Source organism: Triticum dicoccoides, chromosome 2B (genome assembly GCF_002162155.2).
Source record: "Triticum dicoccoides isolate Atlit2015 ecotype Zavitan chromosome 2B, WEW_v2.0, whole genome shotgun sequence".
In the NCBI taxonomy this organism is placed as follows: Eukaryota; Viridiplantae; Streptophyta; class Magnoliopsida; order Poales; family Poaceae; genus Triticum; species Triticum dicoccoides.
The window spans coordinates 119508747-119522522 of NC_041383.1; the positions used below are offsets into that span (position 1 = coordinate 119508747).

The 13776-nt window shown below is 45.1% G+C and overlaps 1 protein-coding gene and 1 long non-coding RNA gene across 2 annotated transcripts; both read left to right on the forward strand.

Moving 5' to 3' along the window:
* The first annotated feature begins 5958 nt into the window (after positions 1–5958).
* On the forward strand, positions 5959–6681 carry LOC119367317. Its single transcript, XR_005176255.1, has 3 exons — positions 5959–6074; positions 6171–6246; positions 6349–6681. It is a non-coding gene; the product is annotated as an uncharacterized LOC119367317 (long non-coding RNA).
* Positions 6682–7037: 356 nt separating this feature from the next.
* Positions 7038–10420, forward strand: LOC119367318. Its single transcript, XM_037632868.1, has 4 exons — positions 7038–7302; positions 7871–8151; positions 8758–8975; positions 9070–10420. Exons 2-4 carry the CDS (start codon positions 7873–7875, stop codon positions 9782–9784), a joined length of 1212 nt encoding a protein of 403 aa, XP_037488765.1. The 5' UTR covers positions 7038–7302; positions 7871–7872; the 3' UTR covers positions 9785–10420.
* The last annotated feature ends 3356 nt before the right edge of the window (positions 10421–13776 follow it).

Consider the following 13776-nt stretch of genomic DNA (forward strand, 5'->3'; position numbering starts at 1 on the left):
GATCTTTCGGTGTGCCATTGAGAATAATTAACCATAATATTATCTAGGAGTTTAGTAGCTTATCCTAAAGTGATTTCCATAAAAGTGACTCCCGCAGCCGAATCTAAAAGATTTCTAGAAGCAAAATTCAATCCGCCATAATTTTTTTGTATAATTATCCATAAATTCAAACCGTGTGTAGGGCAATTACGTAGCATTAATTTCATCCTCTCCCAAGCTTGTGCAAAATGTTCATGATCAAGTTGCTTAAAATTCATAATATCGTTTCTAAGAGAGATGATCTTAGCGGGAGGAAAATACTTAGAGATAAAAGCATCTTTGCACTTATTCCATGAATCAATACTATTTTTGGGCAAAGACGAAAACCAAGTTTTAGCACGATCTCTAAGTGAAAACGGAAATAGCTTCAATTTAACAATATCATTATCCACGTCTTTCTTCTTTTGCATGTCACACAAATCAACAAAGTTGTTTAGATGTGTAGCGGCATCTTCACTAGGAAGGCCAGAGAATTGATCTTTCATGACAAGATTCAACAAGGAAGCATTAATTTCACAAGATTCAGCATCGGCAATAGGAGCAATCGGAGTGCTAAGGAAATCATTGTTGTTGGTATTGGAAAAGTCACACAATTTAGTATTGTCTTGAGCCATCGTGACAAACAATCCAACACACAGGCACACAAGGAGCAAGCGAAAAAGAGGCGAACAGAAAAAGAGGGCGAATAAAACGGCAAAGGTGAAGTGGGAGAGAGGAAAACGAGAGGCAAATGGCAAATAATGTAATGCGAGGGATAAGAGTTTGTGATGGGTACTTGGTATGTCTTGACTTGACTTGACTTGGCGTAGATGTCCCCGGCAACGGCGCCAGAAATCCTTCTTGCTACCTCTTGAGCACTACGTTGGTTTTTCCCTTGAAGAGGAAAGGGTGATGCAGCAAACTAGCGTAAGTATTTCCCTCAGTTTTGAGAACCAAGGTATCAATCCAGTAGGAGACTACACACAAGTCGCCTCGTACCTACACAAACAAATAAGAACCTTGCAACCAACGCGATAAAGGGGTTGTCAATCCCTTCACGACCACTTGCAAAAGTGAGATCTGATAGAGATAATAAGATAAATATTTTTGGTATTTTTATGATAAAGATTGCAAAGTAAAGATTGCAAAGTAAAATAGATTGGAAACTTATATGATTGAGAATAGACCCGGGGGCCATAGGTTTCACTAGTGGCTTCTCTCAAGATAGCATAAGTATTACGGTGGGTGAACAAATTACTGTCGAGAAATTGATAGAAAAGTGCATATTTATGAGAATATCTAGGCATGATCATGTATATAGGCAACACGTCTGCGACAAGTAGACCGAAATGATTCTGCATCTACTACTATTACTCCATACATCAACCGCTATCCAGCATGCATCTAGAGTATTAAGTTCATAAGAACAGAGTAACACATTAGGCAAGATGACATGATGTAGAGGGATAAACTCAAGCAATATGATATAAACCCCATCTTTTTATCCTCGATGAAAACAATACAATACATGTCGTTTCTCTTTCTGTCACTGGGATCGAGCAACGCAAGATTGAACCCAAACCTAAGCACTTCTCCCATTGCAAGAAAGATCAATCTAGTAGGCCAAACCAAACTGATAATTCGAAGAGATTTGCAAAGATATTAAATCATACATAAAAGAATTCAGAGGAGATTCAAATATTGTTCATAGATAATCTTGATCATAAACCCACAATTCATCGGATCTCGACAAACACACCGCAAAAAGAGTTACATCGAATAGATCTCCAAGAAGATCGAGGAGAACTTTGTATTGAGATCCAAAGAGAGGGAAGAAGCCATCTAGCTAATAACTATGGACCCGAAGGTCTGTGGTAAACTACTCACACATCATCGGAGAGGCTATGGTGTTGATGTAGAAGCCCTCCGTGATCGATTCCCTCTCCGACGGAGCGCCGGAAAAGGCCCCAATATGGGATCTCGCTGCTACATAAGGTTGCGGCGGTGGAAATAGGGTTTCATGGTGTTCCTGGATGTTTTCAGGGTATATGGATATATATATAGGAGGAAGAAGTAGGTCGGTGGAGCTGCGAGGGGCCCACGAGGGTGGAGGGCATGCCCGGGGGGCAGGTGAAGGAAATATGCCCTAGAGGCAATAATAAAGTTATTGTTTATTTCCTTATATCATGATAAATGTTTATTATTCATGCTAGAATTGTATTAACCGGAAACATGATACATGTGTGAATACATAGACAAACATATAGTCACTAGTATGCCTCTACTTGACTAGCTCATTAATCAAAGATGGTTATGTTTCCTAACCATAGACATGTGTTGTCATTTGATTAATGGGATCACATCATTAGAAGAATGATGTGATTGACATGACCCATTCCGTTAGCCTAGCACTTGATCGTTTAGTATGTTGCTATTGCTTTCTTCATGACTTATACATGTTCCTGTAACTATGAGATTATGCAACTCCCGTTTACCGGAGAAACACTTTGGGTGCTACCAAACGTCACAACGTAACTGGGTGATTATAAAGGAGTACTACAGGTGTCTCCAAAGGTACATGTTGGGTTGGCGTATTTCGAGATTAGGTTTTGTCACTCCGATTGTCGGAGAGGTATCTCTGGGCCCTCTCGGTAATGCACATCACTATAAGCCTTGCAAGAAATGTGACTAATGAGTTAGTTGCGGGATGATGCATTATGTAACGAGTAAAGAGACTTGCCGGTAACGAGATTGAACTAGGTATTGGATACCGACGATCGAATCTCGGGCAAGTAACATACCGATGACAAAGGGAACAACGTATGTTGTTATGCGGTTTGACCGATAAAGATCTTCATAGAATATGTGGGAGCCAATATGAGCATCCAGGTTCCGCTATTGGTTATTGACCGAGAATAGTTCTAGGTCATGTCTACATTGTTCTCGAACCCGTAGGGTCCGCACGCTTAAGGTTTCGATGACAGTTATATTATGAGTTTATGAGTTTTGATGTACCGAAGGAGTCCGGAGTCCCGGATGAGATCGGGGACATGACGAGGAGTCTCGAAATGGTCGAGACGTAAAGATCGATATATTGGACGACTATATTCGGAGTTCGGAAAGGTTCCGAGTGATTCGGGTATTTTTCGAAGTACCGGAGAGTTACGGGAATTCGCCGGGGAGTATATGGGCATTATTGGGCCATACGGGAATAGAGGAGAGAGGCCGAAAGGAAGGAGGCGCGCAGCCCCCCTCTGGTCCGAATTGGACAAGGGGTGCGGCCCCCTTTTTCCTTCCTCCTCTCCCCCTCTTTCCCCTTCTCCTACTCCAACAAGGGAGGTGGAATCCTACTAGGACTAGGGAGTCCTAGTAGGACTCCACACTTGGCGCGCCCCCTCCTAGGGCCGGCCACCTCCCCCCTTGCTCCTTTATATACGGGGGCAGGGAGGCACCCCATGACACACAAGTTGATCTACGGATCGTTCCTTAGCCGTGTGCGGTGCCCCCCTCCACCATATTCCACCTCGGTCATATCGTCGCGAAGTTTAGGCGAAGCCCTGCGCCGGTAGAACATCATCATCATCACCACGCCGTCGTGCTGACGGAACTCATCCCCGAAGCTTTGCTGGATCGGAGCCCGGGGATCATCATCGAGCTGAACGTGTGCTGAACTCGGAGGTGCCGTATGTTCGGTGCTTGGATCAGTCGGATCGTGAAGACGTACGACTACATCAACCGCGTTGTGCTAACGCTTACGCTTATGGTCTACGAGGGTACGTGGACAACACTCTCCCCTCTCGTTGCTATGCCATCACCATGATCTTGCGTGTGCGTAGGAATTTTTTTGAAATTACTACGTTCCCCAACAGCAGGCGCACCTCCCTGCCTCGTGGCCTCCTCGTTTCTTTCTTGATGTCCACTCCAAGTCCCCTGGATCACATTTGTTCCAAAAATAACTCTCCCGAAGGTTTCATTCTGTTTGGAATCCGTTTGATATTCCTTTTCTGCGAAACACTGAAATAGGCAAAAAAACAACAATTTGCACTGGGCCTTCGGTTAATAGGTTAGTCTCAAAAATAATATAAAAGTGTATAATAAAGCCCATTAAACATCCAAAACAGATAATATAATAGCATGGAACAATTAAAAATTATAGATACGTTGGAGACGTATCATGCATCGGGAGGTAGTGCCGGTCCCGTGGCCAGCGACCCCAGCGCTGGTGTCGAGCTTGCCCTTGCCTTTGCTGTTGAATAAACCCATGGCGGTCGCACGGGGTAGCTAGGGTTTCTATCACCGGCGAGGGTGGCCAGATGTGGGAGGGAGAAGTGCTTGAGCCCCCACCCCCGCGCGCTTGCATTAGAAAGCACGAGGATTCAGGAGGCTTCCAGGTGCTGCTAGCCTGCCATGCGGGGCCAAGTCAAGGTGGACACATTGACTTCGACAGTGTGGGGTAGTTGGGTGGCCGACACGCGGGCTCAAGGTGGACACCGAGCGGGCGAGCGTCGAGTTCGTCTCGTGTCCATGTGGACGCAAATCGGACGTAAATATGGGTCGAAAATGCATCCAGACGGACAGCAAGTGGACTGATTTTGGGTTTGGATCGGTGTTTTAGGCCGGTGTTTTTGTCCGCTTGGACGCAAACGGACACGCGTGGACCATTTGCATCGGCGCGTTGAAGTTGCCCTTATTGTTGTGGTGGGCCTCTCGCGTTAATTGCTGGGCGGTATTAGGGCATGTACAATGGTTGATAAGACTACCTTATCTTAATCCATCCACATAGTTTAGCGATGACAACAAAGCATATGTACAATAAGTTATCTCTTAGCCTTATCTTTAATATAAGTGACTATTCCTAAAAGATATATTATGGTTAGAGATCATCTTTTATTTAATTAAAAGAAGACAAATCATTTTTCATAGTTTTTTTCTTTCACCTCATCAGTTATTCTGTGTGTATTTCTAAAACAGTACTCCTTGTACGTGCCATGGGCGAGAAACGATCCTTGGTCGAGAATGGCGAACGAGCGCCACGTCCCCTAGTCCTGCCTATAAATGCACCTCAACACAGTACACAGCAGCCAAAGCTTTGCTCCATTCCTCTAGCCCCACCTTAATCAGCGGCCCCGCATAACAGAGATGCACACCGCAATACTCCAAGTCGGTAGTCGCCATCCGGTGAGGCTGGTCATAGTGGAAATAACATAGATAGTAACATAAATGCAACATAAGCAAAAATGGTGATGTGGCAAGTAGTTAATGAGGAGAGAGGCAAATAGAGTAACATAATATGTTACCATCACATAGCGGTTTCCAATGCATAATGAGTCTACAAAGTAATAAATGAAGGCAACTATATTACCACACCTATGACACTACCCACTATGAAGGTAGTAACATAGACTAGTAACATATGTATGTTACTAGTCTAAGTTACTCCTCACTATGACCAGCCTGATAGCCTCGATCGCTGTTTCGACGGCGAACGCCACTGGTACGGTTCGTCGTATCGCTTTTCGATGGCGAGCACCACCCGTACGATCCGTCGCACCGGCGACACCTCGACCCGAGGCGGCCGGCATGAACAAAGCGACGGCCGGCGTCAACATGGAGCCGGCCAACTACTCCCCGACGGATCGCCTCCTCAGGCTTGCACCGGCGGCTGTGATCCGTATCTCCTTTTTTTTTTCCTTTGAGCGAGAATGCAGCGATCCGTATTCGGCGTGCCTCGACCTTGGGCTTTGTAGCCCAGATTTGCTGTACCCGCCTTCTCGGCCCGCACCGCATCAACCGACATGGACAGATCCGCAATGTGCACGGCCCACCTGTGAGCGGAAACTGAACCGTACAGACCCGAACCACACAACCGGTTCTGGGAGCGGAAACCTGAAACCTAGATTTACAATAGAGCCCTGGTTCGCTTACTTGTTCCAACTTACAGTTATCCCCCTAAAGAAAACCTAAAATTCTCCCAAGAAAACACGCGCAGCGGCGGCGACCTCCAGGCTTCGTCGCCGGCGACGCCCAAGGCTTCGCCACTGTCGGCTTTTGCTACGGTATGCGTTTTTCCATTTCACGTCTTTCTCTAGTCCAGGTCGCGCACTCGCGCTGCATTGCCTCATCTTGAACTCGTTTCGAAATTTGCCGTACAGAAGGGTTTGGCGGCGGAAAGAAAGGCAGAGCAGCTCGGTGGCGGCGGCTTGAAGTCGGCGACGGCCTTCTTCTTCCGTAAACTTTTCTCCTGTTCAACTCTTAAGCTCCCCTCCCCCTCCCCGACCCCCGGTGCATGATGATTCTTCTTTTCATCTCGCTTCGGTTTTTGCTCTGTAGAGGCTTTGCGGCGGAAAGAAACTGGGAGCAGCCCGGCGGCGGCGGCTGCAGCGTCAAGGATTAGTTTCGGACGACATCTGGAAATCAGCCTTCTTCTTCTTTGGCAGCCTGAAGGCTTTGTTTCAGGCGACATCGGGCTTATTTGGCAGGATCAAGGCTTTGTTTCAGGCGACTTCCCCCTTCTTCTTTGGCAGCCTCAAGATCGGCCTTCTTCTTTGACAGCATCAAGGTTTCGTTTCAGACGATCGGCCTTTTTCTTTGGTGTGCTTTTCTTCTTCCTGCTCACTTGTTTGTTCTTGTTTTGATGTCGTTTGGAATTTGCGTTGCAGGACTCGTAGGCTGCTCTTAATGTTCTTGCAATTTTCTGTGCAAAAACTGCTTGAGGACGAACTGAGGAGAAACTGCATGTTTGCAGAAGATTAATTGAGTTAAAAAACTGTTTGATTGCTTTGGATCACCTTAGTTAAAAAACTGCTAAGTTCACTTAAAACGTTATCTAGTATGGTGGTGCTGTTTGTGGCAGTTTTTACCATTTCTCACTGTTGCATGTTTTAGTACTTGAATTAAAAAATCTGTTTGTTTGCTTTTCTTCAACTGAAGTCCAAAACTGCTGGATTCTCTTGAAATGTTCTCTAGTGCCCTATATGTTCTTCTATGAGTACAAATGTACAATTGTTGCTGTCTGTGGCAGTTTTTGGCAATTTTTACTGTTGGTTGTTTATCATATTGCAACTCTTTATATTGTAATCACTAGTTACACGAGCATCATGGTACAGCCTTATACTACGTTTCAAGTACTGTTTTTTTGTGTATATTGACTTGTTTGCACGCAACACCTGCTCTAACTGCTCTTAACTTTCTCTGCAATGCAGACACTTGTTATTTGAGGAGGAATCTCTTGTTTGCAGAGGACCAATTGAGCTAACAACTGTCTGTTTGATTTTGATCAACCAGGTAAAAAAAACTGCTTATTCGCTTAAAACGTTCTCTAGTGTCCTATATGTTCTTCTATGGGGTACAAGTGTGTTGCTGTTTGTGGCTGTTTTTGCCATTTTTTACCATTGCATGTTTATCAGTGAGTGAAAAAAACTATATTCTTGATTTGGATCAACTGAGGTAAAAATTTAAATTGTACTCCCTCCATCCGGAAATACTTGTCCCGGGATTGGATGTATCTAGATGTATTTTAGTTCTAGATACATCCATTTGTATCCATTTTTTCAACAAGTATTTCCGGACAGAGGGAGTATATTTTTAATGTATATTGCTAGTATTTTTTGCTTACTTATTGGTACTACCTACTAGCATTATCGACTTGTTTAGCTATATTGCTGCATGTATTGATTCCACATTTATCTATACTCCTACTCCCACAAACTATACATGCAGTATTTTTTTACCTATATGCACTTTATGTTTCATCCTGCATTTATTTTGTACGTTGAAGTATTGCTTGCACATTTATGGTGACATCCCGTACATGGTTATTGACTTTTTTGCCTATATGCACTACCTCTTCCAGTCATGTCTGACAGTCAGGTCCAGGCCATAGAAGAACTTGATGAGTTCTATAAGGCGGTTGATAGGGCACTGGTTGCCTCTACTGTGAAGATTATTGACGTAGCAAGATATGATGTCATTCCAAACTTTGACATCAGTGAGACCCCTACGCGAAGGGAGCTTGGTCGATTGTTCAACAGGCGGAACAGTCACTTCAAGTCCATAGCGTCATTGAACATCCAGTATGACAAACTCTCTGGCCAAAACGATGAGATCCCAGTGACTCCAGTGTACCGTCTTGATGTATGTATGATCTAGCATTTTATTTCATATATGTTTGCTTTTATGTCTTTTGTTCTGATATATCAACTGCCTGTTTTTTGTTTGTTATCCTTGTTCCAACTAGTTGAAAATTTCACCGGTTAGGATGCCCTAGACAAGGCCACAATTCATCAGGATGGTGGAAGCCTTCTTTCCATAGATATCATTAAATAATTAATCATGCTATTTCTCGAAACAAATGCTGAAGGACAGTCCAGCCTCATGTAAATTGTACCTGAATTAAACTAGGAGGTTGAAACCTTAATTTTTAACTAAGAGCTGCTATGCTTGATGTTTCGTTTTTATATGAAAAGTATTACTCCCTCTCATCGGAAATAAGTGTCCCAGTTTTGAACTAAGATTAGTTCAACCTTAGTTAAAAACTGTGACACTTATTATGGATCAGAGGGAGTACCTTTTTGGCTTTTGCTTGTTTCGGGAAGTCAAGCCTACTTGTTGAATTATTATTTTTGAAGGAAAAAATGTTAAATTTTGTAGGGTATTAACTGGACTTATAAATGCTTATATTTATGATAACGCTCCAAGTGGCCCATCAGAAATTTCAATACATTATTCTGCTTCATGCAGGACGAGTTTCACACATTTCACACTGTTACCATCCGGGGCAGAGGTGTGACACTTGTGGTTCTAGTACGGGATTCAGATAACTACGTCCTTGCAGTCAAAGTGTATTTAACTGAAGAAGAGTCCCGTGTTGCTCCTTGGTTTCTCTTTGAAGGTGTGAAACTTCCAAGCAGGTTCAAGAATGTTGTGCCAACAAACTATAGTTTTGGTCATGACTACAAGTATGATCATGTTCTCTTTTCTTGTCAGTTAACTCTATCTTCTATCCAGAAATTATGATAGTGGTCTAATTGTCTGTATTTTTATCATTTTCAGGGGTGAGATTAAATTTGGTAAAAATGTCTTACCTAAACTGATGGATTTTATGGTCCAGCTCCGACTTGATCCAGGACAGACAGCCACTGACAAAAACAATCTCTTGCTGGGCGCTTTGTTCGTGTTGCTAGGTGAAGCTCAGCAGTTCAGGCGGGTTAGGAATTGGACCATGCGGACTCCGAGATGCATTGAACCTAAACCCGTTCCAAAGTGCCTTAGTTTGTTATTCCAATCTTGGTCGGATATATCGAAAACCATTTTTCACTTTGTGTTGGGATTGGAAAGCATGCGCCTGATTGCACCACAGACGAAATCCTTGGATCTAGAAGAGAACTACTTCATGATGAAAGCTCTAGAAGAATGGGAAAACAGCAGAAGAGTACACAATGATATGAAACAGTGTGGATTAAAGTACAGAAACAGTGAAGGAGAGATCTCGCTTGGTTGTCTCCTTGGTGGTGAATTGCTGTTATTGCGGCATGATCCGATATTGTGCACCAAAATTTTGATGAGAAGACAAGACTTTGCGGGCGATGTTAATCTCTGTAAGATTGTTGTTTCTTACAAAATGCCACAGCTTCCAGAGCCAGAGCAGCAAGTGCCACCGCAGGAAGAGCCTCAGCATCAAGTGCCACCGCAGGAAGAGCCTCAGCAAGAAGTGCCACCGCAGGAAGAGCCTCAGCAGCAGGTGCCACAACTTCCAGAGCCACAGTAGCAAGAGCCTCAGCAGCAGGTGCCGCAACTTCCAGAGCCACAGCAGCAAGTTGTACAGCTGCCAGAGCCACAGCAGGATGGCCAGGTGCAGAGCAGTAGCATGGGCGGTAGCAACAGGAAGAAGAAGGGCAAGCTCAATGAAGAGAAGCGTCAGGAAGAGTTGGAGAGGAGGAGGAAACTGGATGATGAGCAGCAACAGCAGGAAGTGCCTGATAAGAACCGGAGGAAAAACAAGAAGGGCAACAGCAGACTAAGGAAGCAGCAGCAGTAAAGAGAAAAGCAAGTAAATGGTTGGCCTGTCCCCTGCTAATGCCAAAGGTTGCTGAGCAGTAGCTGTTCGTGCGTGAGAAGAACTGGAAGAACAATAGCAACAGCGGTGAGAGCAAGACAGGAAGCGTCATCAGTTAAGTGAAAGAGTAGCCCGTTTTACTTGCTATTGCCAATGGCACGCATATTCTTGCAGATTAGTTTTTTTTTTCTGTTTGTAGTCTTGTATCTCAGTTAAGTGAAAGCTAGGCTGCACCTTCTCTCAGTGGTTTTAGAGGTATGAGGTGCTGAATGATGATTTGGATGCTCTGTTCAACCTCTGCTCTTTACCACTTCAGCAAGAAATCTGGATCTTTCAGATTATATTGATATGTCCTGTCATGTATATTGAATGCTGGGGTGCGATTGAATTTACTGATAATTCCATTTTGGAGGCATGTTTGGTTCTGTCACTCATTTGGTGCAGGTGCTGGAGACCGCTGATAAAGCAAGAGAATGTCACTTTGAATAATCTGTGTTTGTTATACAGGAATGAGAAAAACAGCTAAAACTTGAATGAGGTCTTCTTCTATTGCCTTTGTTGTAGTAAATTTATTTAGCTAGTGATGGTTCTTACGGTGGGCTTGCTGTGTTGTGCCAATTTGGTAGCAATATGTAACAATTTCTTATTGCCAAATAATTTGAAAGGGCGGGCAGTTTGCTGAAAAAAAGGTAGTAGTCACAGGCATCAGTATGTAACAAGCTTAGTGCATGTTTCTCTAAATATCATATAATGTATGTGCCTTGTCCTTGAGTGGTTATGCTCCCCTATATAGTTCTGAACTAGGTTTCTCTAAATATGCTGGCATTTGGCGTAGTTCATGCAGAGAGCCTTCTCCCGGCGCCGGCATTTTTTAGAGAAAGCCACCAGGTAGGGTTCGAAACACGCACAAACGAACAACAAAATATACGGAAGTACGGTTACAAGGCATTTGCCTAACCAAAAAAGACTAACTCAGCCGGCGGTGGCATGGACGGGCCGGAGCAAGGAAGACGCCGAAGAATGCACCCTAGCGATCAGGTCTTGAGTTGCCCATTGAAAATATGAAGATTTTATGTTTATCTCCTCCATTGAAAATATGAAGTTGATTGTTCATGTGTTCTCCTATAATTAGACCAATGCAATAGTACATGATCGAAAGAGTAGACAGCTTTGAGACATGCTGTGCATACCTCTTGCAGCTTGGTGCCGTGGGCGGTGCTGAATATGCGCACGAGCGTGCCCCTGGTGCCGGCGGTGGCGAGCAGCCGTCCGTCGCGGGACAGCGCGATGCACGCCATGCCCGAGCCGTGCGCGCGCACGCTGACGCTGTCGGCCCTGCCGCGCCGGTGGACCTGCACCGATCCCGCCTCCGGCAGCGGCAGTGCCCGTTCGGCTCCTCCATGGCGCATAGCCCCAGCGGGTTCGGCCCCGTCGTCACCTCCTTCTCCCAGTGCACGCCGTCGAACAGCGTGGCCGTCCCCTCGCCGGCGACGAGCATGTGGTCGCCCCGCAGGCGGAAGCCGCCGACGGCGCCGCACGGGCTCCTGACGGTGTTGGTCCTGGCGTCCTTGGGCTTGCACATGCCGTTCCAGAAGTCGATGACGTGTCCGTCGACGGCGCCGCTGACGGCGCTGGGCCTCCGCGTCGCGACGGCCAGCTGAGACCGCGTGAGCAGCTGGGCGGAGGTCACCTTGAACGTGCAGCCGTCGGAGCCACGCCGGCGCATGACGCGCTCGAGGGGGTGGCAGGAGAATACGTGGAAGTCGGTGGCCGTGGCCGCGACGAAGTGCGTGCCGTGCTGGTTGAAGGCGACGTGGACGAGCGGAGCGGGGACTAGGACTGTTCCGTCCGGCAGCTCGGAGGAAGACGGCGTAGACGCCATGACCGACGGGCCGAACGATAGATCCATCAAATTAAGCTTGCTTTTCGCGGCTACAACTAGTTCGATTTGCTAACTGATTGATCAGCAATCACGGCGAAGTGGTATATGTTGTGATGACCGACCGAGGCTCGATCGATCGTCAACGTACGTACCCGTGGTGTATATAGATAGCCCCATGAAAACTACAGTACTACCCCCAGTTAAGTTGGTAACCATGTCGAACTGGGACATGCATGCATGTTCGGAGTCGGATTACAATTCCTGAAACGTACATAAAGCTGTTGGTTCGTTGGGCTGGGCCAAACGTACAGGCACTGGACCCGCCTTGTTCATTGGGCTCGGATTTGGGCCTTTTTTTGTTACCGCGACGCACAGCATATCCAATATTAATCCAGGTGCATTACAAGTATTTCAGCACACAACTCATAAAACAATCTTACTGCCTCGTTTGGAGAGAACTAGATGGTTCATGGTTGATTCTCTCGGCAGTTTCCCACTTAAAGTTGACCGATCTTTTGAACAACTCCATACTAACGAAGAGTTTGTCCTGCAACCTCGAAAGTCTCATCTTTCACGCCCAGATGGATGCCCCCCGAGTGGCCGGCGTCGTTCATAGGCGAACTGTGCTTATTCTCTAAAGAAAACAAACGCTAGCTAACAGAAGTTAACTGAAAAACATCTATGATAACGAGGTTAACTAACATCCTCTGCCCCACCATGGCCTGAATCATGGAGCTCGGTCTAATAGACGCTTCCGCCATGTCATCTCGTCCTCAAAAGAGGTTGATGCATGGCTGCCATGTTCCGTCATGGCCGAGTGCATCTTCCGGTCATCGGAAAGGTTCCTCCGCTGCTATAGGTAAGAGCTCAATTTTCTGGTAAATCATGGCGGTATGTATAACATGTTTCTCTTACAGTCAATCATATCACTTGATTCTATAGGTATACGCGAGAGATGCTCGTATGTTTGGATTGTGACTATTTTTGCCACATATTGCCACACTTGCATTATTTGAGATGCTCAAATTCATAGCCACACTGGCTTGCCATAAGGAATCTTGCCACACTTTTTGTATCTATGACATGTGGGGCTTACTGATCATGAAAAAACAATCCTGGCTTAGTTGTGGCCAGAACCAAACACACACACACAACTTTGTAAAACTTGACTAAGTTGAGGTCTAACAAAATGTGGCAAGTTGTGGCTTGAAACCAAACAACCCCTTAATGATTCCTTCACTACTCATAGACTAAACTGGATCAAGATGCAAAACAGTAAAGTATAACTAGTTAATCACCTTCTCTTCATCCTCTAACTAGTACAATATTCATTCCTAAAACATTTGCCTATCTTGCATTCATCTGCAGATAACGTAGATCTTAATTAAACCGCAACAATTCAAGCGAGGCGGCGACTCACGAATTCGCGGTACTATGCATATATGATGCGTCGATCCTTCAGCTCTTTTTGTGCAAGCGTACCATGTGTTCATGTTGTAACATTATATGTACGTGCAAGCTTACATGCTTGCTCCTTGCATGATATAATGAGATATGCATGTGCAATCTATGATATAACCATGAAATTTGATTGGGGTTGTGAGATAGTCAGCTCGTAACTCTTTGTTTTTCTTTTACCTTTGTTTGTTTTAGCCTTTTCCCACTTTTGCACGTTTCGTGGTCCATGATCTCTTGATCCACACTCTTTCCCTCTTGCTTTATCCTAAATCAATAAAGCTGGCCTAAAACCGGGTTTAAAAAAATCCATGAAGTATGATTGCATGCAATCTTGTGTCAATATAGTACTACTGATACTCAATCC

Bases quoted from the DNA above. Each gene is read 5' to 3' on its own strand.
- LOC119367318 (XM_037632868.1), top strand. From the start codon at position 7,873: ATGTCTGACAGTCAGGTCCAGGCCATAGAAGAACTTGATGAGTTCTAT. The intron at 8,152-8,757 runs GTATGTATGATC...TGCTTCATGCAG, and splicing joins CTCCAGTGTACCGTCTTGAT to GACGAGTTTCACACATTTCA. The intron at 8,976-9,069 runs GTATGATCATGT...TATCATTTTCAG, and splicing joins AGTTTTGGTCATGACTACAA to GGGTGAGATTAAATTTGGTA.